The sequence below is a fragment of the Thermobia domestica genome, chromosome 15 (assembly GCF_964235325.1).
Source record: "Thermobia domestica chromosome 15, izTheDome1.hap1.1, whole genome shotgun sequence".
NCBI lineage: Eukaryota > Metazoa > Arthropoda > Insecta > Zygentoma > Lepismatidae > Thermobia > Thermobia domestica.
In genome coordinates, this window is record NC_137468.1 from 197,181,639 (window position 1) to 197,204,065 (window position 22,427).

The 22,427-nt window shown below is 36.8% G+C and overlaps 1 protein-coding gene across 1 annotated transcript in view; it reads right to left on the reverse strand.

Moving 5' to 3' along the window:
- The window catches only part of LOC145671996 (uncharacterized), a 197,049-nt gene that overhangs the window by 39,677 nt on the left and 134,945 nt on the right, over positions 1-22,427 (reverse strand). Inside the window, exon 4 of the mRNA XM_081741178.1 lies at positions 21,752-21,911. Within this exon, the coding sequence (XP_081597304.1) occupies positions 21,752-21,911 (160 nt within the window). The remainder of the gene's footprint in view (positions 1-21,751; positions 21,912-22,427) is intronic.

The window sequence follows — 22,427 nt, forward strand, 5'->3', positions numbered from 1 at the left end:
GAGAAACCAATACTGTTAATCCAGCCGTCTGACCCTGATTTGCCAGATGAATTACGTGATAAAGTGAGAATCATATATCCAACACAAGAAATAGAAGAAGTGTATTATTTTAGACGCTATAATAGATATAATGATGAAATACTCCCGGAAAGTGATGATGACAGTGTTTCAAATATTACCTGTTTTGGAGTGGAAGCTAATGAGTGCGAGTGTACTAGTGAAAGTATTAGTCATACATGTGTTATACAATTATTTAATGAGTATACACCAAATTCGGTATTATTATGTGAGGCATGTTCTAAACATAATGAGAATGAAAAAGATCACAACTGTTTGCTGCAGTATGATTACGAATTATTGCAAAAGGTGTGGACAATCTTAATTAAACGTGAAATGAGAGAGAAAATCTATAAACTCTATTTAAAGAAGCATTTTAAAGGTTGCAATATTAAGAACACTTATACTTTGGAGAAAAAATTTAATCTGGTATATGAATACATTACAGAGTGTGATTATTATATCAACAAAATAGTAGAAATGTTTTTAGAAAAAGATAAACAATTATTTAATTCTGTAAATGAACACTGAGCCCACTGTAGCATATGCATTTGATTGTGTAAAAATAGAAGAACTTGAACTGTTAAATGGATCAATCTGTAGTATTGTAATATTACAAACATTGTTCTCTGGATGACCCAAACATATATAAAATGTATCATCTTCACTTTTCTTCTGATTGTTACAAAAATGAAATAGAATAATACAAAATGGTATAAAAATAGTGAGCTTGTTATAATGGTCCTTCTTCCCTTTTTTTGTGGTTGGTACAAAACTAAAAGGTGGTATAAAAGTGAATAGGTTTATTTGAATAGCACAAAACGTATAGAAGTTCTGAGCTTATTCCTTCGTTTGTTTGAGTAGCAGAATATGGTCTTATAAATTTGTTCGCAGAATGGCGGTGTAATTGTTATCTTTACCTAATAACTCTCTTAGAGATCATTATTGCTGGTAGACTACAATAAACTGCACTATTACAGACTATTATAAGTACAGTGCAATACCGCTATTATTTGGAAATTCTTACACAATGTATCGAAGTCTACTCCAACTAGGTATAAGGAGAAAGTAGTATTTTTTACCATAATGGATTATTCTGTATGTATAGCTTTATTGTGAGAAAAACCATTTGTTATTCTTTTTCACCAAGTTTCCAAATACCGCGAGGTCCAACAGATAGGTATCAGGAGATACCGCAAAAAGGCCAGTTTTACCACATCGTGTAAAGCAACCAAGTAAATCTGCAATCTGGATACTTGGCCTGAACTCGCACACATGATTCCAAAACTTTAATAACTCATCCAAAGTGTCCTGCGTTCCCCCATAGCGAAAGAAAGCTATCACAATATAACTATTACCCTTAGTTTTCATGGCAAAAAAGGTAGCTGATTGGAAAAGAGAACTGTGTGAGGTTAAACGAGTAACCAACGACAAAAAGTCTATCTTAATATCTACCTGCGATAAATGCTTAACAAATTCTACCATATACCATTTGTTATAGCGACTATTAAACAAATATCTATCCATCAAATAATTGTCTACCACATCGTTATAGTGGGCATTGTGCTCAACAAAACATGGCTTTATACCATTATCCAATCGAAAATATCTAACTGTAGACCTAGAATAAGCGGGGCGACCATTACGTTGTACCACAGGGAAATGAAAAACTTCGGCCATTGTAATGCACACAACCAAGTATGTGTTAAAGGTTTTAGTCGTTAATACAAAATAAAGAAGCCAACAAAACTAAATATTCTACACCTTCTCGGTGGTACTAAATAGTACAAAATACTTAAATTGATACAATGGTACAACACTCTAAAATAATAATAATAATGATTTAAAATTTAATTTTCCATTTTTTTTCACTCTCTCCTTATCTCTACTTAATTAAAGACTATCGTTTCTACTAATACTGTATTTACTCATATGGAACTCTCTCAAAATTATTTGTTCGTTTTCTTTTACTAGATGTAACCTGATAAATTCTAAGATGAGGATAATTTCCAAGTAAAGCAGAAGATCGAGAGAATCGAATCTTGCTGCCCTTGGTCTAAAATGCGTGCCGAAGACAGTAGACGAAAGAATTTGTTTTCTAATTTCTGGAGTGGGGCTAAGAAGCTTGTTTGTTGTATAAAAGGTATACTCCAATATGGATTACTGAATCGACGCCCTACTAGCGGGTTTCTAAAGCATAAGGAGAGAGTAGAATTTTTTGCCATAGTGGCCTAATTCGTATGTATTCGAAAATGAAAGTAGCAATAATGCCATATTGTTTTATTTTCTTACTATGTACTAATCGATCTACTCGCAGCAGGATTAGTTAAAATGAACTTGTAGTACCTGATGACCGATTACTAGATTTGGAAACACCATCTCAATATGTGGGTCCGTTTTCGTGTTATTAGGTTTTAAGTATGTTGACCTTTGACCTCGATGGTCATTATTTTGGAACTTGCAGTATCTGATGACCAATTACTAGATTTGGAAACACCATCTCAATATTCCCCCGTTCGTGTTATGTTTTAAGTATGTTGACCTTTGCTAGAACATCGATGGTCATTATTTTGGAACTTGTAGTACATGATGAGTTAAAACCGATAATAGCACTAAATGTGGCAACACCATCTCGATATGTGGGGCCGTTTTCGAGTGATTAGGTTTTAAGTATGTTGACCTTTGACCTCGATGATCAGTATTTTGGAACTTGTAGTAGTTGGTGGCCGATTACTAAATGTGGAAACAGCACCTCAATATGTGGCCCCGTTTTCGTATTATTAGGTTTTAAGTATGTTGACCTTTGACCTCGATGATCAGTATTTTGGAACATGTAGTAGTTGATGACCAATTACTAAATGTGGAAACACCATCTCAATATGGGGGTCCGTTTTCGAGTGATTAGGTTTTAAGTATGTTGACCTTTGACATCGATGGTCATTATTTTGGAACTTGTGGTACCTGATGGCCTATTACTCAATGTGGAAACAGCCCCTGAGTATGTGGTGCCGTTTTCGAGATATTAGGTTTTAAGTATGTTGACCTTTGACCTCGATGATCAGTATTTTGGAACTTGTAGTAGTTGGTGGCCGATTACTAAGTGTGGAAACAGCACCTCAATATGTGGCCCCGTTTTCGTGTTATTAGGTTTTAAGTATGTTGACCTTTGACCTCGATGGTCAGTATTTTGGAACATGTAGTAGTTGATGACCAATTACTAAATGTGGAAACACCATCTCAATATGGGGGTCCGTTTTCGAGTGATAAGGTTTTAAGTATGTTGACCTTTGACCTCGACGGTCATTATTTTGGAACTTGTAGTAGTTGATGACCAATTACTAAACGTGGAAACACGATCTCAATATGTGGATCCGTTTTCGAGTGATTAGGTTTTAAGTATGTTGACCTTTGTCCTCGATGGTCATTATTTTGGAACTTGTAGTATCTGATGACCAATTACTAGATTTGGAAACACCATCTCAATATGGGGGTCCGTTTTCGAGTGATTAGGTTTTAAGTATGTTGACCTTTGACCTCGACGGTCATTATTTTGGAACTTGTAGTAGTTGATGACCAATTACTAAACGTGGAAACACGATCTCAATATGTGGATCCGTTTTCGAGTGATTAGGTTTTAAGTATGTTGACCTTTGTCCTCGATGGTCATTATTTTGGAACTTGTAGTACCTGATGACCGATTACTAGATTTGGAAACACCATCTCAATATGTGGCTCCGTTTTTGAGTTATTAGGTTTTAAGTATGTTGACCTTTGACCTCGATGGTCATTATTTTGGAACTTGTAGTACCTGATGACCAATTACTAAACGTGGAAACACCATCTCAATATGTGACTCCGTTTTCGTGTTATTAGGTTTTAAGTATGTTGACCTTTGACCTCGATGGTCATTATTTTGGAACTCGTGGTTGCTGGTGACCCGTTACTAAGTGTGGAAACACGACCTCAATATGTGGATCCGTTTTTGAGTTATTAGGTTTTAAGTGTCATGCAAACGACGTCCAGGTAAAAGTAGGTGTGGTATTGGTAATCAGCATGTCGTCATACAAAGGGCGTATCCCACATAAACTATAAGACCCAAGTAAAAATAAGTATGATATTCGTAATCAACATGTTCGAAAACCCTCATATACCGAGTTTCATCCAAATCGGTTAAAATTATCATAGAAAGGGCGTATCCCACATGAACCATAAGACCCAGGTAAAAATAAGTATGATATTCGTAATCAACATGTTCGAAAACCCTCATATACCGAGTTTCATTCAAATCGGTTAAAATTGTCATAGAAAGGGCGTATCCCACATAAACTATAAGACCCTGGTAGAAATAAGTGTGGTATTCTTTACCAGCATGGTTGAATCGGAAATGTAAATGTTTCTGCGCATGCGTGTTATTTGTACTAAATCGAATTTGGCATACGCAACCAAGTGTGTGTATATTATGTTATTTAGGGGATGAAAAATAGGTCATAGTCTTTTATGACCTGCTCGTTGTACGTAGTCTGCTCTATTGAACCGGAACAGTCTGTAGTCTAGTGTAATTTTTCTGCGCATGCGTGCCTATGTGTAATTAATTGGAAATTTAATTTTACTGCGCATAAGCAATCAAGTGTGTGTGTGTGTGTGTGTGTGTGTGTGTTGTTATTTTTTTATTCTCGTAAAAGAAAACGGGGGTGTTATGTCTTATTTTATGTTTCTGCGCATAGCCGTAATCTGCTCCTGAACTGGAACAGTCTGCGGTCTGCTCTATTATGTTGCTATAAAGTGCTCGTAAAAGAGAACGGGGGTGTTATGTCTTATTTTATGTTTCTGCGCATATGCGCAGTAGGTCAAAAATTGGTCTCAAAATGGAGGGCAAATACACCCCCATTATTCTCTGCCATGTTTAAAAAGAGTGCTCATAAAAGGGAACGAGTCTCTGTGTAATATGTGCTATGTTATGTGTTCGTAGTCTCTGTGTAATTTCTGCTATGTTAAAAGTGCTCATAAAAGGGAACGAGTCTCTGTGTAATATGTGCTATGTTAAATAGGTGGATGGAGAATGTGTTATCGATCTGCTATGTGTTCGTAAAGTGCTCATAAAGGGGAACGAGTGCGTGGACGGTGATCCGACGCCGGCCAATCAGCGCGGACCGTGCGCGTGGTCCGCCAATCGATGTTAAGGGGGCGAGGTCCGACGCCAGCCAATCGGCGTGAACGGAGCGGGGGTCCGCTGCCAGCCAGTCAGCGCAGTAGATAGGAGGTCGTAAAAGAGCGTGACCAATCGGTGTGAAGGGGGCGAGGTCCGACGCCAGCCAATCGGCGGGGGTCCCGCGCCAGCCAATCGGAGTGAACGGGGCGGGGTCCGCTGCCAGCCAGTCAGCGCAGTAGATAGGAGGTCGTAAAAGAGCGTGACCGGGGCGTGGCCTGCACCGACCAATCAGCGTCAAGGGGCGTGGCCGGCCAATCAGCGTCAAGGGACGTGGCCGGAACCGACCAATCAGCGTCAAGGGGCGTGGCCAGCCAATCAGCGTCAAGGGGCGTGGCTGGGGGCGTGGCCTGCACCGACCAATCAGCGTCAAGGGGCGTGGCTGGGGGCGTGGCCTGCACCGACCAATCAGCATCAAGGGGCGTGGCGGGGTCACGTGACCTGCGCCAGCCAATCAGCGTCCAGGGTTTGCGCATGCGCAGTAGGAAAAAAACACGCCCAAGTGTCCCCACCCTACTGAGGTTTCTGGTTCGTTCCCGGCTAAGTGAATTTGTAGTGGAGAACATCGTGTGTTTTGTCGGGGTACTCCCGTTTTCCTCCCACATTTTAATTACATCAATTCTTAAATAATCATTTATTTGTCTCAATCATCCGTCTCCCTTAGCCTAAAGGGTACAATCTTGGGATGTTGAACTGAAAAATTTCATTTCGCAGGCGTCGTGCCCGCTTCTTTTTACTTTACCATGTGAGAAAGTTCGAATGTTTAAGAGCCTGCCTTACTAAAAAAATAATACAAAATTTACCATTTTTATTTTGCTTGTTTATTCGTAAGTGAAAGGAGATAATGGAATGCAACTTACCACAATCATAGATAATATTATTCTACAACAAAAATATTGCAAGGTTCCGCATGTCCCCATAACATGCGATAACCATGTGTACTACACGTGCCAATAGTAAACAAAAACATCGCAGACAACGGACCCGAAGAGGAGTCGCCGACATTCGCCAGCAGTCGGCAAGACGGAGACCATCGATGGCAGCCGACACTCCAGGATAAAAGAGAGCGGCACTTATCATTGAGCATCAATCTATCCAGGTTGATCAAACCACCTAAACCCCTATCACGACGCTTGGTCACTGGTAGGTACTTATCCTTAAGCCCTAAGACGCACGGTCATTGGGTTTCTATCCTCTCTCAAGACGCTCGGTCACCGAGAGAGACACCTAAGTTTAACCCCTCTCACGACGTTTGGTCACCGAGAGGTACCTCACCTGCAAAAGCCCTAAGACGCTTGATCATTGGGTTTCTTTCTTTATCTTACTCAAATTATTAGTGGAACTGCTTAATGTATAGCTTTTGTATTTAAGAAGACAATTTTATAATAAAAGGTGATGGGAAAGTCCAAATTCCCGTGTACAGTAATTGCTCTACTTTTATAGACTGAAAGAATTTTACATGGTAGATGCGTCGGCGTCTATTTACAGACATTAAAAGGACTTTCCTACGGGACGCTCTTTTTATTAACGAAAACGGACTTAAAAACTTTTAAAAGTACAGTGTATTAGTGTGTTACTAAGAGCAAGATCATATAAAGATAATATCTGTATTGTTATATACACTCTCATTACTCTTAGCGGTAAATTGATTCGTTTAGGCTGGCAGGTATTTATACCGACAACTAGATCTGGGAAAAAATACGTATAAAGAACGTGATAATAATATGGCAGAATCAGGCTCCCGTATACCTGTTAATATTCCTCATCTAACTAGATATTCTGGTCACAGTACAGACGACCCGGATCGATTTTTCATGCTCTTCGATCAATTGGCTTTGCTCCAGGCATGGACCCCCGAAAAGAAGAAATAAATTCTTCCGATGTGTTTACAGGATGTAGCTCTCGCTTTTGTTCTACAATTACAAAATCAGAATCAATTTGACACCCTAAATTACGATCAACTTAAAACCAAGGTTCTTTCTCTCGTCCAAATTTACCAGCGTATAAGGCGGAATTAGAAATTTTCCAAATATAGCAAAATGAAAATGAGTCGGTCGATTCATATTTCTTAAGGAAATTAAGGGCCATTAGACAGCTAATGCCAGAGGCTTCAGAGGAACAAAAGATCCATTTTCTTTCATTGGGGTTACAAAGAAATTTACAAGATAGCGTTGGAATCCTTTCAAACAGTCCAGCGCTGCAGGATCGACTTCATGAATTTGTAAAGGCTCACGACCTCATGCAGAAGAGGAATTATGTGGAATTGTCACAAGCAATTCATTCTTTAATCGACCAACCTAACCGCCTCTCAACATTTCCTTTGTACGACTTTCATAACCAAACGAATCATAATTCATATTTGTCAACCTATGTACAACAACCAACTTCTACTGTGCATCACACCCAACCTTCTCCTTGTCATTCGCAATCGTTACCTTCTGCACCTCCATCGCAGTATATTTCCCCTCCGCAGTCAACTTCCACTCCACCTGAAGTTTCAAATCTGCACCCCCACCAAAGTCAAAGCAAGCCCTCAAAACTCCCACAGACGGATCTCACTAAATTAGCCAATCAAATGGTCGAATAATCACTAATGGTGGCACAGAACGCCATGAAAACTAATTCCAGAAGTAATCGGATCAGTGGAAGACATCGTCAGAATACCAACAAAGGGAATAGCGCTGGTAAGAAAAATAAAAATTTTGTAAAAAGTATCTGTGTGTGCAATATGTTATAAGAAGAACCACAGTGCATCTACGTGTTGGAATAATCCAAAAAATCCAACCAGGGAAACGCACAGATAAGCTCGCAGACCAAAGTCAAGCCTTGCGGGCCATTCCACAAAAGTCGGCGCGGGCCACACAGAAACCACCACAATTGAAAAATAATCACATTCAAGAAGAGCAGGCAACAGCGGAAACTTTTAAGGAGACGGACGGCATTTTTTTCACCCAGACAACCTACAACGGTCACCGAGAACATGTTAAGCTGGGGACAGAAAATAATAAATTATTGCTTAACCTCTTCACGGATATGTCATCAAATGATGCCATATATTTATCGGGATAATAATCCGATTTTTTTTTTTTCGCGAAGAAGAGTGCGAACTGAAGGTAAGTAAAAACAAGTGCTTCAGAATATTATTTTCACTTACCTTCAGTTCGCACTCTTCTTCGTGAATAAAAATTCGGACTATTTTCCCGATAAATATGTGGAATCATTTGATGCCATATCCGCGAATAGGTTAATATTAGTGTAAATCCAAGCAGTCTGCCAGTAATAATAGACACTGGATCCAGTCTTAGTTTATGGTCTAGACGAGACGTACCTCCTAATTGTAAATTAATACCATTTCAAACTCGTATCAAAGTTCTGACTTTGAAGGAAATAGCTCTAATTAGATTTAAAATTGGCACCACATCTTTTTCACATTATTTTCACATTATAGATGCGGACTTCAGTCCGATTTTTGGGAACGACATTCTCACTAGACTTTTTTCTCAAATAGACCTGGAGAATAATTACATATCGTTATATAGAAAATCTAGGAAGCCTACTTTTCCTAAGGAAAAAAAGAAATGTAAGAAATGTCACAATAAACTACTCATTCTTTGCACTTGCAGAGAAATGCAAACGTAATCACAACTAGGGATGGCCATTTCCGGAAAAAGAGTTTTCCGGTTTCCGGAAATCACATTTTCCGTTTTCCGTTTCTCCGGAAAATTTTCCGTCTTCCGATTTTCCGGAAATCACATTTTCCGTTTTCCGATTTTCCGGAAAATTTTCCGTCTTCTGATTTTCCGGAAAATTTTCCGCCTTCCGATTTTCCGGAAATCACATTTTCCGTTTCCGTTTTTCCGGAAAATTTTCTGTCTTCCGATTTTCCGGAAATTTTTCTGTTTCCGATTTTCCGGAAAATTTTCCGTCTTCCGATTTTCCGGAAAATTTTCCGTTTCCGTTTTTCCGGAAAATTTTTCGTCTTCCGATTTTTCGCAAAATTTTCCGTTTCCGTTTTTTCGGAAAATTTTCCGTCTTTCCTTTCTAATTTTCCAGTTTCCGGAAGAATTATATTCCGTTTTCCGTTTTCTCTGAAAATGTGGTCATCCCTAGTCTGTAGGAAGTTTAACCTTTTAAAGAGTTCTGGTATATTTATATATATACCATGGCGTACTATCGTCTTTGACCGCTTATTTAGGTTCTATAACAGGTATTTAAGCCGGGATTTTTTTTTTTTATTTTTCAAGTCAAGGATGGACCAAATAACACCGCAGATGCGTTTTGGAACCGGATGGTCAACTTGGCGGCGCCAAGTGGTGCGAAGGGACGTGACTTTTTTTCTTAAGGCAAATTTCAAAACTTTTTCACGCCTTTAGTTTCCAAGATATCAGATTAAAACTTGCATAAGGATTGTGTGTAGACCTATCTTTGGATATTTATCTATTTTTTTTAGATCCCTACGTGAAACCGGGGACGGGCCCGAGGGGCGCAAGTGTTACGAAGGGGTGATTTTTTCAGAAAAATTCCGTTTTTTTTTTTCGATTTTCCGGTTAAGGTTTATGATACCGACACGTGGTACCGTTGGTAAGTATGCCCTATCGTGATTAAAACGAGGTATGAACCATGATCCTACGATAAATAGTAAGGAAGCAGTAGCTGTTTGACTGAAAGTCTAAAATTTTGGACATCCTTAAAGGGTTAAACTTCTTGCAATCTGACGTCTTTGTTATATTTCTATCTGATAATTCATTGTTAAGAGCTCTTCTTTGTTCTATCAATCTCTCAAGCATTTCATGTATGCTGTTCCACCGAATTTTAACTTGCTGTATAAGGAAATGTACTTCCAATCCTAATAACCTTTACTGTTTTTCCAGTTCTGACGTTACCAACGTACTCTCGATTTTCTCTATTGCAAGTCCCTTATTTATAGAGAGTTGTAGGGTCTGAGCAAAACAACATATGCTTGCTATTACTTGGTTCTACTTCATTCATAAATTCAAGAAACCGAATTGCTTCAACGAAAGGCAAAGGAAGAAGATCCTTTGGTACCATATTATTTATTTTACTATGAAGCACCTCTGCTCTTGCGGAAGAACAAGGTTTAGGGTCTCTGAGATAAGACAGAATTCTTTTCTGTTTCTTACGTACTACTATGTTTCCTTATTTGTAAAACATTTTTTCTGGGATCTTTCTGTTACTTTAGATGCATTTGAGCGTGCGCCAGGTGAAGCGATAATCTGAGATATAGAGGTAGCAGCACCTAGATTATCATCTACGTTTATGAAATAATAATAATAATAATAATAATAATAATAATAATAATAATAATAATAATAAAAACACTTTGATTGCATTAGGAGTTCACAATTTAGTAACAAAACATGAATGTAGAATAATAAGTAGAGCAACCCACATTATGCTTTATTTTTTTCCAAATTATGCTTTATTATGCTTTATTATTAATTTCAATCATTGTTTTACATTAATCGTGTTTAACGTATAATATTTACTATACATTAAATATTCTAAATATATTGATCTATTTATTAATATTTTATGCAACCAGTTTCTTTCATATTTAATGAACTTTCTACCTAATGCACTGTAAAGAGAGGCTTTACTCGAGTCAGTTTTTTTAATCACTTGTGTGCGCCTTAGAGATATACATAACAATATAGTGTGGAGTTCTTGTGTACTATTCATTGTTGGTGGAAGTTTTCTTCTTTTTGTCCTTTATTCTTTTCTCCACGTCAAAAGATTAGACCAAAAAGTTTACAGAAATAAAAATAAGCTTTTCATTGTTGCATTGTTATGTTCTCAATGATTTTGCATTGTAAATATTGTTTCTTAAAAATATTAATACAGTATGTTAAACTTGAAGTTAAAGAGATTTTTTAAAGAACTGTGCTATATCTTTTAACTTATGCTTTATGCTTTATTTTCTAAAATTATGCTTTTAAAATTAGTTTCTTCTGGACCCTTAGACAGCCACAACCATGTTCAAGGTACCAACCGTATGTGTAAATAGCTATTATGCTTTTTATGCTTTTGGGTTGCTCTAATAATAAGTAAAACTTGCAAATGCATACAGAAACATAGATAATAAGTCAGCATTGAGAACTGAATTGATGTATCGATGACTAGGTGGAATCGTCCTTCAGTTTAAGAGAAATTAGCGGAAAAAGTTACGAAGAGAATTATGTGGAATAGATCATTATATGAATAGCTGGCGCTAGTTTCAAGTAGTGCTACATACTATGGTATTTATAGTCAATAGTACCGGTATTTGGAATTCGTGACGCTTATTGTTGCAAGATGCTACACTAGGGTAAAGTGTAAAATTGAATTACATTAGTAGAATTGAATTTATCTTAGGGTTAAAAAGTCTATGGCACAGGTCGGATGTAACTGAGTAATGAACTTACAAAAAAAAAAAAAAAAAAAAAAATCGGGACGATAGGGTGCTCGAATCGAACATCGGCCTTCTGAATGTTAATCCGATGTTCTAACGCCTGAGCTCAGTTGGAATACGTAGTGTACTCCCGCCAATACTACTGCGTGTGGATTCTATAGAATCAATCTAGGGCGCCGATTTCTCTGTAACTTTGGGGATCCATTTAGATGCAGAAGGTATATATGAGGGTTATAAGACAAACTGAATTCAAATTGTGCAAAATATTGTATATTTATAAATAAATACGGGGTCCACATGAACTTTGAGGGGGCTGCCTCCGGCCCCCCAGGATCTGTGACCTTGACAGATCACCGTGATCACGATAAGCAATGAAGAAATGGTTGGAATATAAACATACCAGTTCTATTAATGACGCACTGCCAGCTCTACTGGCGAGTTCTGCCCTCAGGTACACGCATAATCGGGGATTCCCCGAAACACACGCATGATGGGAATTTCCCGGTGCAAACGAATGATCTGCAAGCCCTCACGCAAACAAAAAAAAAAGTACATGATTAAGCAAGTGTACAAATAGATGTAGGAGGAAGGAATGTTTCGTCGCTGATTTACTCGACCTTTTCTCTCCTATCCACTATGAAGTTTGAGTTGCGTTTCTTTACCACTAGATGGTGAAGAGCATTGCCTCATTTACAGGTTGTTTTCGCGTAGCATTTTTCGTTATATTTCTTAATGTAAGACGACCAATGTCACTATTCCAAGTGAACATTTTCATTTTCCGGAAAATTTTCCGTCTTCCGTTTTCCGGAAAATTTCCGTTTCCGTTTTTCCGGGAAATTTTCCGGCTGAAAATTTTCCGTCTTCCGTTTCCGGAAAATTTCGCGTTTCCGTTTTTCCGGAAAATTTTCCGTTTCCGTTTCCGATTTTCCGAAAAAATTTTCCGCCTTCCGTTTTTCCGGAAAATTTTCCGTTTTCAATTTTCCGGTTTCCGGAAAATATATTTTCCGTTTTTCCGGAAAATTTTCCGGTTTCCGGAAAATATATTTTCCGTTTTCCGTTTTTCCGGAAAATGTGGCCATCCCTAATCACAACTAGTAAAATTACTTCCCAGCGAAGTCACATTTCTACTTCCCTGTTTCAATTCCGAAGAAAAATCATGACGCAGCAGTTTACATCATTGCTCTACTACAGTCATTGTTAGAACGATATGGATTGGAGGCAATGACGATGAAAATACCAAGTAACGACCTTACGTTATTAATCTCAAGTCCTACAGCACGCATAATAACTTTAAATAAAGGCACACCAGTGGCGTCTACAGAGGAGGACGCGGAAGAATTTTCTTTCAAAATAGAAAACGACGAGAAGAAAAAGCATCAATTTAGAACACAAGAAGAGATAGAGGAAAGATTAAGACAGACCGCTAAAACTTAATATTGACCTTTTTAATATACACCGTAAATCCTGATTTACAGGAATACCAGCGAATAGCTGTAAGCAATTTATTATACAAATACAGTGATGTTTTTCATATAGACCAGATGATATAGGTTATTTTAGAGGACACGAGCACAAAATATGCATAGATAAAAGTGCGTCATTCCATCACCGTTCCCCACCTATTCCATTAGGAATAAGAGATCAAATTGATAAGCAGATACAACAGCTGTTAGATGCCAAAATCATAACTGAGACACAGACAAGTAATTACTCTTCCCTCTAATTGCGATCAAAAAGCCAAACAGTTCAGAATTCAGACTTGTGTTGAATCTCCAGGCATGTAATAGTTACACCAAATATTTAAGCATACGATTCCAGTTTACAGAAGACGTTTTGCAGGTTTTAAAAGGGAAAACCATAATTTAAACCCTGGACATTTCACAACTGTACTTCCAAATCTTATTGCATCCAAAAATCACTAAATACATGACTTTTGAGGTGAACCATACATGCAAAAGCTATAAATTTCTTAGGTGCGTAATGGGCCACTCCTCAAGCTCCCAATCTTTGACTATCGTAATTAAATGCTATTAGACGCTTTACCAAAACGCATGACCAATTTTGCAGATGACATCGTGATCGGTTCATATACGTGGGAACAACAACTTTCAGATTTGGAGCTATTATTTCAAAAATCACGGAAGCATGCCTTTAGAGCCAATCCAAAGAAGACGCACTTGCTATATAGAGAACTCCCAGTATTAGGATTCCTTGTGTCCGTAGAAAAGATAAGCATCTCACCGAAAATAGCAAATAAGATCAAGAATCATAAGAACCCGACCACTAAACGAATACTCAAGAGCCCTATAGGCCTTTGCTCTTATCTTCGGAGTCATATTAAGGACTTCACGGCCAAGGTAGAACTGTTTCAACAGCTCCTTACTAAAAATGCTAAATTTAAATAGACCGAAAAACACGATGAATTATTTCAGAAGCTGAAAAAGACATTTTGAATGTTCCATCTCTCTATCATTTCGACGAAAAGCTAGAGATAAGGCTGTACACAGATGCGAGCTTCCATCAGTTGGGAGGCTTATTAGCCTGTTATAACCCCAAAACTAACGAAGAAAGAATTGTTTCGTACTGCAGCCGTCGCCTTACAAAGACTGAAATCAAAAGTTCAGTCAGGCAAAAAAAAAAAAAAAAAAAAAAAAAAACACACACTATACGCTATTATTTATGCTCTGCGTAAATTCAGATATTTTGTACTTAATCGTAAATTTAAATTGTTTACAGACGCAGAATGTTTAACTTCTCTGCGTACGTACCCGGGCAGGGTAGGAAAATACACACGCTATAGACTTTTCTTAGCTGACTATAATTTTGATATCTGTCGTATTGAAGGAAAGAAGCACCCGGCCGATATCATCAGCCGCTTAGAACAAAACAGCAATAATACTCCAGAACCCACAGACCCACGTCAGGCAACCGAGAGTATGCATGCATACAGATCAAATTCTCTAGAAGAACCCGTTTTTCAAATACAACAACCAGGATCTATGAAGAACTTACGGGAAGAACAGCGCAAGGATGACGCATACGCTGACATAATAGCAGTTTCGGAAGGGAGAGAACCGACAAAAAGTTCTATCATGAGAGCAGCTAAGTATTTTTGCTTAAAAGACAACCTACTGTATCGTACACGAAAACATCCAGAACTTGGATTAATTTATCTTTTGTGTATTCCGAAAAGTTTGGCAGGACCTTGGTTTGAATCTATTCACAAAGACCCGTCAGCGCCTCATTTTGGGTTTTCGAAGACATAAGACCGCCCTCAATAAGTACTACATGCCAAACATGAAATCATACTTAGCATTTATAATCAAGAACTGCAGAGAGTCAACTCCTAAAGAAACTCTCGAAAAAGCCACAAGGAGAACTCCTTCACCACCCGCCAGGCTTTATAGGAGAACGATGGATATTTGACGGTTTAGGACCTTATCCACACGAAGAAGGGGAACTAAAATTCGTTTTAGTTGCCATTGAAATAAGCACTCGTTATATAGCGACTCGTTATATAATTTTACAATATTAACCTCAAGAACTTTCAGCATTGCCATCCATAGAAATTACAGTGTTGCCAGAATAACAACGCCCCTAAAATCTAAGTTAAGGCAGCAACTAGAGGAACGATCTCAACTGCATTTGGTTACGTATCATGTTGTTTTGGTTTCCTGTGAACTACTTTCTAAATAACATTTTTATTTAGTTTTAAGAACTGTATGTTAAAACTATTTTGTTTATTGCAAACTAACTACAAGTATTATTTAAAAAGGAGTTTACAGGAAACCAAAACAACATGATACGCAATAAAATGCAGTTGAGATCGTTCCTCTAGTCGCTGCCTTAACTTAGATTTTAGGGGCGTTGTTATTCTGGCAACACTGTAATTTCTATAGATGGCAATGCTGAAAATTCTTTAGCTTCATATTTTTTGTTGTAGAATAACATTATCTATGATTGTGGTAAGTTGCATTTCATTATCTCCTTTCACTTATGAAAAAAACAAGCAAAAGAAAAATGGTAAATTTTGTATTATTATTATTTTTTTTTAAGTAAGGCAGGCTCTTAAGTATGTGGTTTAAACAACTGGGATCTGCTTCATGTGAGGCAAAGTGTAGCTACTGCAAAGACTGTTCTGGGTCCATATATGTTGAGAAAATAAAAGAACGCAATAGCAGCTGCTGGATTGGATTACATCGTTGTTCAATATTTTTAAAACTCTTTGCTGCATAATGATGCATTTTTTGCATCACCGATTTATTAAACGATGTTGCATAGTGATGCACTTATTGCATCACTTTAGTGAACGGTCAGCTGATACTTGCACAGTGTTGCAGATTTTGAATCACTTAATCGATGTAGTTACGATGTTTGCTACTAAGTGGCCCGTCATGTTATTTTCAGTCAATTGTCGTATTCTCGCGTTTTGTGGTTCTGTTTGCACGCAGTGAATGCGGTGATAAATTGATAATGTTATTGGTAATCATATCATGCTAATTTATGTATTTTGTCTACGAGTTCTTGTATTTTAGATTCTTGGGATATAGTGCAGGTGATGTAGAGGTCACCCGAGTTAAATTCGTGATTTTTTAATGTTATTTGTTGTGATGCAAAAGTTGCATCACTGTGCAAGAAGCCGATAAAAAAAAAACGATATTGGTTATTTGAACGTGTGTTTCTTATACGGCGCAAGTTACGTATAATATATTAATTGATGGTATTAAGAAAATGATAGAATACAATAACACTAATAATGTCATCCTTGGAGAGTTCCGAGGGCGCAGTCCTACCTCAGAAAATTTCGTTTCTAACAAAATTATTAAGTTTTCAGAGAAAATATTTTTACATGTATTTCAATCATACGTACAGCGGTAAAATGAGGGGGATCGCAGAGAAATGCCGTCCTCGCACTTCTTAAAATTAACTTTGGCGTCCTTCCACTGCCAAAGAGAAATTATAATGAACAAAGATAGCCCACGGGGAACGGCGTGACGTCATATGCGTTCTATTTATTTCATAATACATAATATTACATAATACATAATTTCATAATACATAATGCATAATTTAGTTTTAGATAAAGTGCATCATATTTATGGAAAGGCATTAATGGTGTTGCACAGTGATGCAATAAATGCATCAGCCCATTTTGGCGCCAATAATTATAAACTATGATAAATATATTATTGCTGTAATTTATAGGGACTAATATATTCAAAAATACATGCGGTTTATATTTACTAAAGAATTATTTTTCGAGTGCAACATGGTCATCATCATCATAGGTATTCTGCCTTTATTGGCAGGTCACTTGCCGCAGCTGAGAAGCTTCCATGCTCCACGGTCCTCCGCTAACCTTTTCGTCTTCGCGTATGATCTTTCTGTTTTAATATCATCCATCAAATGTAGTCTCTTTCGTCCCCTCCCTCTCTTTCCCGCCACCATACCCTCTAGGACGTCCCTCGTGAGTGCAACATGGGGGTATGAATAAAACATTTCTCCGTGCCGCAAAGAGTTAAAACCTCAAAGTCATTTTTGAAGTCTTAGGATAGTGTTTGAACACAGAAAATTCTGTTCTTCAGTGTAAAACAATAAATGATGTATCTCTCAAGAATTTGTGTAAAAAATTGAAGCAGGGAGAGGTTTATAGGACACATTAAGCATTCAGCAGGCAGCTCTTATTTCCTAACACGGAAAAGCACACTTATACTTGCATCGTTCCTATCTTCTCGTATTGTCTACAAGTGATTACACTCACTTGAGAACTACCAACAGTCTACTTCCTCAATAGTTACAAATTTCTCTATTCAGAAGTGCTTGACTTAACTTCTTTTTCAAATCTTAACATGGGAAACCACGTTTATTACCGCATCGTTCCTGTGTTCTCGTATTCTCAACAAGTGGTTCTAGTCACTTGAGAACTACCAGTCTACTTCGAAAGTAGTTACGAATTTCTCCATTTACAAGTATTTGTTTCAACCCTCTTTATCTCTTGTGGGCAGGCGACGGAAGAGTGGGAAAGAAAGATTCACTAAACGCAAACAGACTTCGCAAGAAAGTATCAGGTGGTGATAATGCATACAATTAGATTCAAGTTATTCTCACGAGAATAGAGTGTGTGTCTTGTTAAATGTTCCGAATATCATTGTAATCCTGCTATGAAACTTTAAGTACAAGGCTTTATTGTATTATTTTAACACAGATGTGTCTGGAGAATATGACAGCGCTTTTAAATCCGTAAATTAAATATATACGTTATTATTAAAATACAATTTATGGCTTACAGTATTTGCAAGTGTTTAACAACATTGATTTGCAGAGAAATATCTTTTAAAGTTAAGATAAGCAGTAATTGTACATTATATTTAAAAATAAATAGTAACAGAATATCATTGCAATAATAGCGGATTTAAACGTGAATTAATTAATGCGAAAATAAACAATAAAACATTTTCCTGTCCTTTTTTTTTTTTTTTTTTTTTTTAATATTGAAGTGACGTTTGGAAGAAGGAAGCATAGGCACTGGGCCTACATCCATGATATTGTAATCATTGCTTTAAAGATCATGAACCACTACTGGTGGAACGGTTAAGGATGGTGAAATATGTACATTATATATTACATTATATATTGTGTTCTTTATCAGTGCTCAACTCTGTTCCAGATCTTTTAGTCACTCTGCATCTATTCAAAATAGTAATTCCATAGTAGAGTTGATAGTACGGTATTGAATTTATTTGTTCTATTGGCTACTTCTCGGTTTCACTAGGTACGCGTACACGAAGGAGTTTGTTTCGTAGGACAAAGAAAATGTAAGAGACTGGGAGAATAAAGACAGAAGAGAATTACAGAAATTTATGGTGCCAAAGGCGCAGCTTTCAGCTGTTCTTTCAGAAAAAAATGTTCCGGGAGGGCACACTTAGTATTCCGGGGGGCACTGCTGGCACTATTCTATTTATTATTATATTGTAGACGTATTATTTTGGTCTCCTACGGGGGGCCCTCTCAGAGCTCCGGGGGGCAGTGCCCCCCAAAGAAACAGGTTTGGAGGAAACACTGGCAGCTTTGGACGCTATTTAAATTGGCTGCATCTTAGGATACCTTGTGAAATACATATAAGTATTGGATTGCTTATACTGTGTGAAATGCTTCTCTTGGTAGGGATTTGCAATATAAACACTAGAATTATTCATGTTATGTCAACCTAATTACTTTAGTTGGAGATAAGTCGCTTGCATAAATATATTCTTTAAACACTAGTCTTCTTTTTTGATGGAATGGCTTTGACCTTGAAGTTTCAAAATCTTGGTCTGGGACAGCAGTGTCCATTAAGATTATAGAATTAAATGAGAACGTCTCACTGGCCTGCTTTGAATAGTAATGAAAAGAATTCCATACAGAAAATCGTGAAGGATTCTTCTTCTATTCCTAGGAGTATATTACACTTGGTCTCATGAAACAAGTTGTTAAGACGCTGAATAAAGACAGAATCTACTTTAAATACGTATGTTCCACATTTTCAGTTAAACCGAAAGAAGTCATCTTCGTAGGTGTTCAGAAAAGAACACTATAGGAGATGCATACTTTGAAACTCTGACAGAAAAACATTAAGTGGCCTTTTAAGTATTTAGAAAAATGTGGTTGAAAATTTCTTGAAAAGTAGAAAATATCCCAATTTATTGTAGAAAGGATTTTGACAAAATAATTTGGCAGTTTTTAAGAGTTACGATGCAGATTAAAGCTTAGTTTTCTCCATAGTCATCTGAAATTTTTTCATGTTCGCATCTCAATGATTTTAGTGGTGAACACGGAGAACGCTTCTTTGAGGACATCAAGGAGATGGAATTACGTTATCAACGAAAACGGAATGAAGTGATAATAGCAGACTATTGCTGGTCAATTAAAAGGGAGTGTGTGGTTCGAGAACATAGGAGTAAATCTCTGATGCGCAACATTCATGGCAAGAGGAAACATAATCAGTGGCGAAGCGTAATCCCAAAAGTAGGGTAGGCCCGACACACTAATAACACAAATAACATTTAATGTATCATAAAAATGTCTAAAATTACACTCAGAATTCTATTTTCCTTACTGAGTTAAACAAACAAAAAAAAAAAAAAAAAATACCAAATCTATTTATTTTAAAGAACTTTCTTAGCTGTATTTCTAACACTGCTTACAGCTGAATTTAAGTGCATATATATCTAGGTACATAGTAGTTTTGTTGTTATTATTTAATTTAACAGGAAAGAATGAATATATAAGCAAAAGTAGATGGAAAGTAGTCTATTATTATTATTATTATTATTATTATTATTATTATTATTATTATTATTATTATTATTATTATTATTATTATTATTATTATTATTCAACAAATATTTACATGAGAAAACACGCAATATATATTAATGGAATATTCCCATTTAGCTCCACTACAAATATTTTGAAGTGCAATTCATATTTTCTTCTGTTGGGATTTACAGGGGGGATGAGGGGAATTTCCCCCTCAGTTACAGTTTTCATTTCCTGTATATTTGAAAATGGAGAGAGTGGAAAAGAAAGCACATTCTTACAGTTAGCTGTCAAATTTCTTGGATAAGCGTTTGTTACTTGCATCTCCCTCTTTAAAGTAAGTACAATACTGCATTTAATTAATGCATCACGTCATAATGACTTCACTAGAAATGTTAATGCTCAGAAGGAACTTCATTTGAATCAACGCAAGATATTTAATATTGTATTCTATACAGTGGCATATTTAAGAGAGTGGCTTCCGGACTTAAGCACTACCGAAATTTTATCGCAACTTTTTATTGTTTTATACATATTACAGAATTTCCACATTTCCAGGAATAAAGTTAGCTAAGCCCCTTCCGAAACAAGCAAAGCTCCACGAAGCAAAAATCGTAAATACTCCATTGATTCTATGAAATGGAAAACTCAACTAAAATTACACACAAATATAATTATTTTATCTTGTACTGTAGCGTTTGTAATTGTATACATATGTTTAATGTATCAGACATATTCTGTGCTATTATGGACCAGGAAAAAAACAGCTATTCTGAATAACTTCTGAGAGTACATACCTAAATTAAACAAGTTATCACTAACAGAAATACATAATTCCACACAGAAACTTCTTACTCTGTGTTAAGGTAATCATTTTAGAACATATTAGCATTAAAAGATGCTTTCAACGCTAAAACCAAACTCCCAGAGGCGAGCCTTCGCACCTTCCCAACAATACGTGCAATCACAAGCGAAAATAGCTTCGCTCCTTGAGCGGCATAGCACGTAAACTTGTCTAGCGAGGTGGTGAGGCTCAGACGAAAGGGACTCGGGAGTGTTTCCAACCTACTATTTTGTTACCGAAAAAAACTTAAATGTTGAAGTATTCACTTTATTTTATAAGAAACCAAAGATTTAATATATATAGAAAACAGGATAGGCCCGGCCTCCGAATCTCATAGTACGCTTCGCCACTGAACATAAATGAGTAAATTAGTTGTACATACCTTATATTACATTGTCTCATCTAGTATTGTATTATGTTACATAATATTCTCAAAATTTCTGTTAACTAAGCGTCAAACAGCATTTATGTATGTCAATTGGTAGCAGTTTTGTAAAGGAACTAGTCGTGTTTTGTTCATTTTTGGCTTCATATTAACATGTAAAATACTGTATATTTTTGTCTAATAAAATCAGAATGAACATGCTAACATAGCGTCTATATTTATAATAAACATACCAAAATCATTTAAAGATGCCTCGTTGTACCCTTATACAACATATTGTTTCGTATTACAATCAATTATTTTACTATTGACACGTCATTTCCGACTTGACAAGTTTACGTGAACTTCGCTTACCCGCTAATCTCTTCATATTCATGTATAAAAGTCCGATTTCGTTGAACAAATGCTACGTCTTCCTTGATCTCTCACTTGTTTCCTTCTACTATCACATCCTTATATTCTTCAATCATATCACAAAACATTTATTTGCATCTTTTTTTAAAAGGAAAATAAGAAAAATCTAATTTCTTAATTAGTGAAACTTTCGCTCACCTGCTGGCCTTGAGTATTTCGAGCGGCTTGGCCACCTAAGGTACCTGATCCCGTTCGATCAGGGATCAGTGGAAGGATGGACTCTGTGACTGTGCTGATCATACAGGGGTCATCGTCCTTCAAGACTCGAGTCAGAAGCGTAGACGGCGGCTTCTTCGGCCTGAAATTTATAGATTAACAAATAAATTGCTATACAGTAATCTAATAAAAATAACTAATAATAATTATCATGTGAAATTTAATGAAATATAATTACAGTATGTATTCTACATTAATTCAGAAACTGGTTTTAAGAATCTGAACAAGGAGAGGAGTATACATCACGTTATAACTTAAACATATTTCAAGGTGCAACATTCGAGATACAAAACTGAAATTTCTTTCAATACTCCAAAAATAATTACGGGGGATACAGATTTAATTTACTTGAAGTTTGTACAGCGCATACACAAATTAATACTGCATTTGTGGTTTTAAAATTTAACAAAGACTCGCCACACACGATCATAACTTACACCGTTATCAGTAACAAATGTCGAAGTTCCCATTATACTAGGACTGTTCTTATACCTCAAGAGTTTCCTGTCAGGTAGAGACCTGCACGGGCCGAATTTTTCGGCCCGAGACCAATTCAGCCCGGCCCGAAAAGTTTTGCAGATTTTCGGCCCAGCCCGGC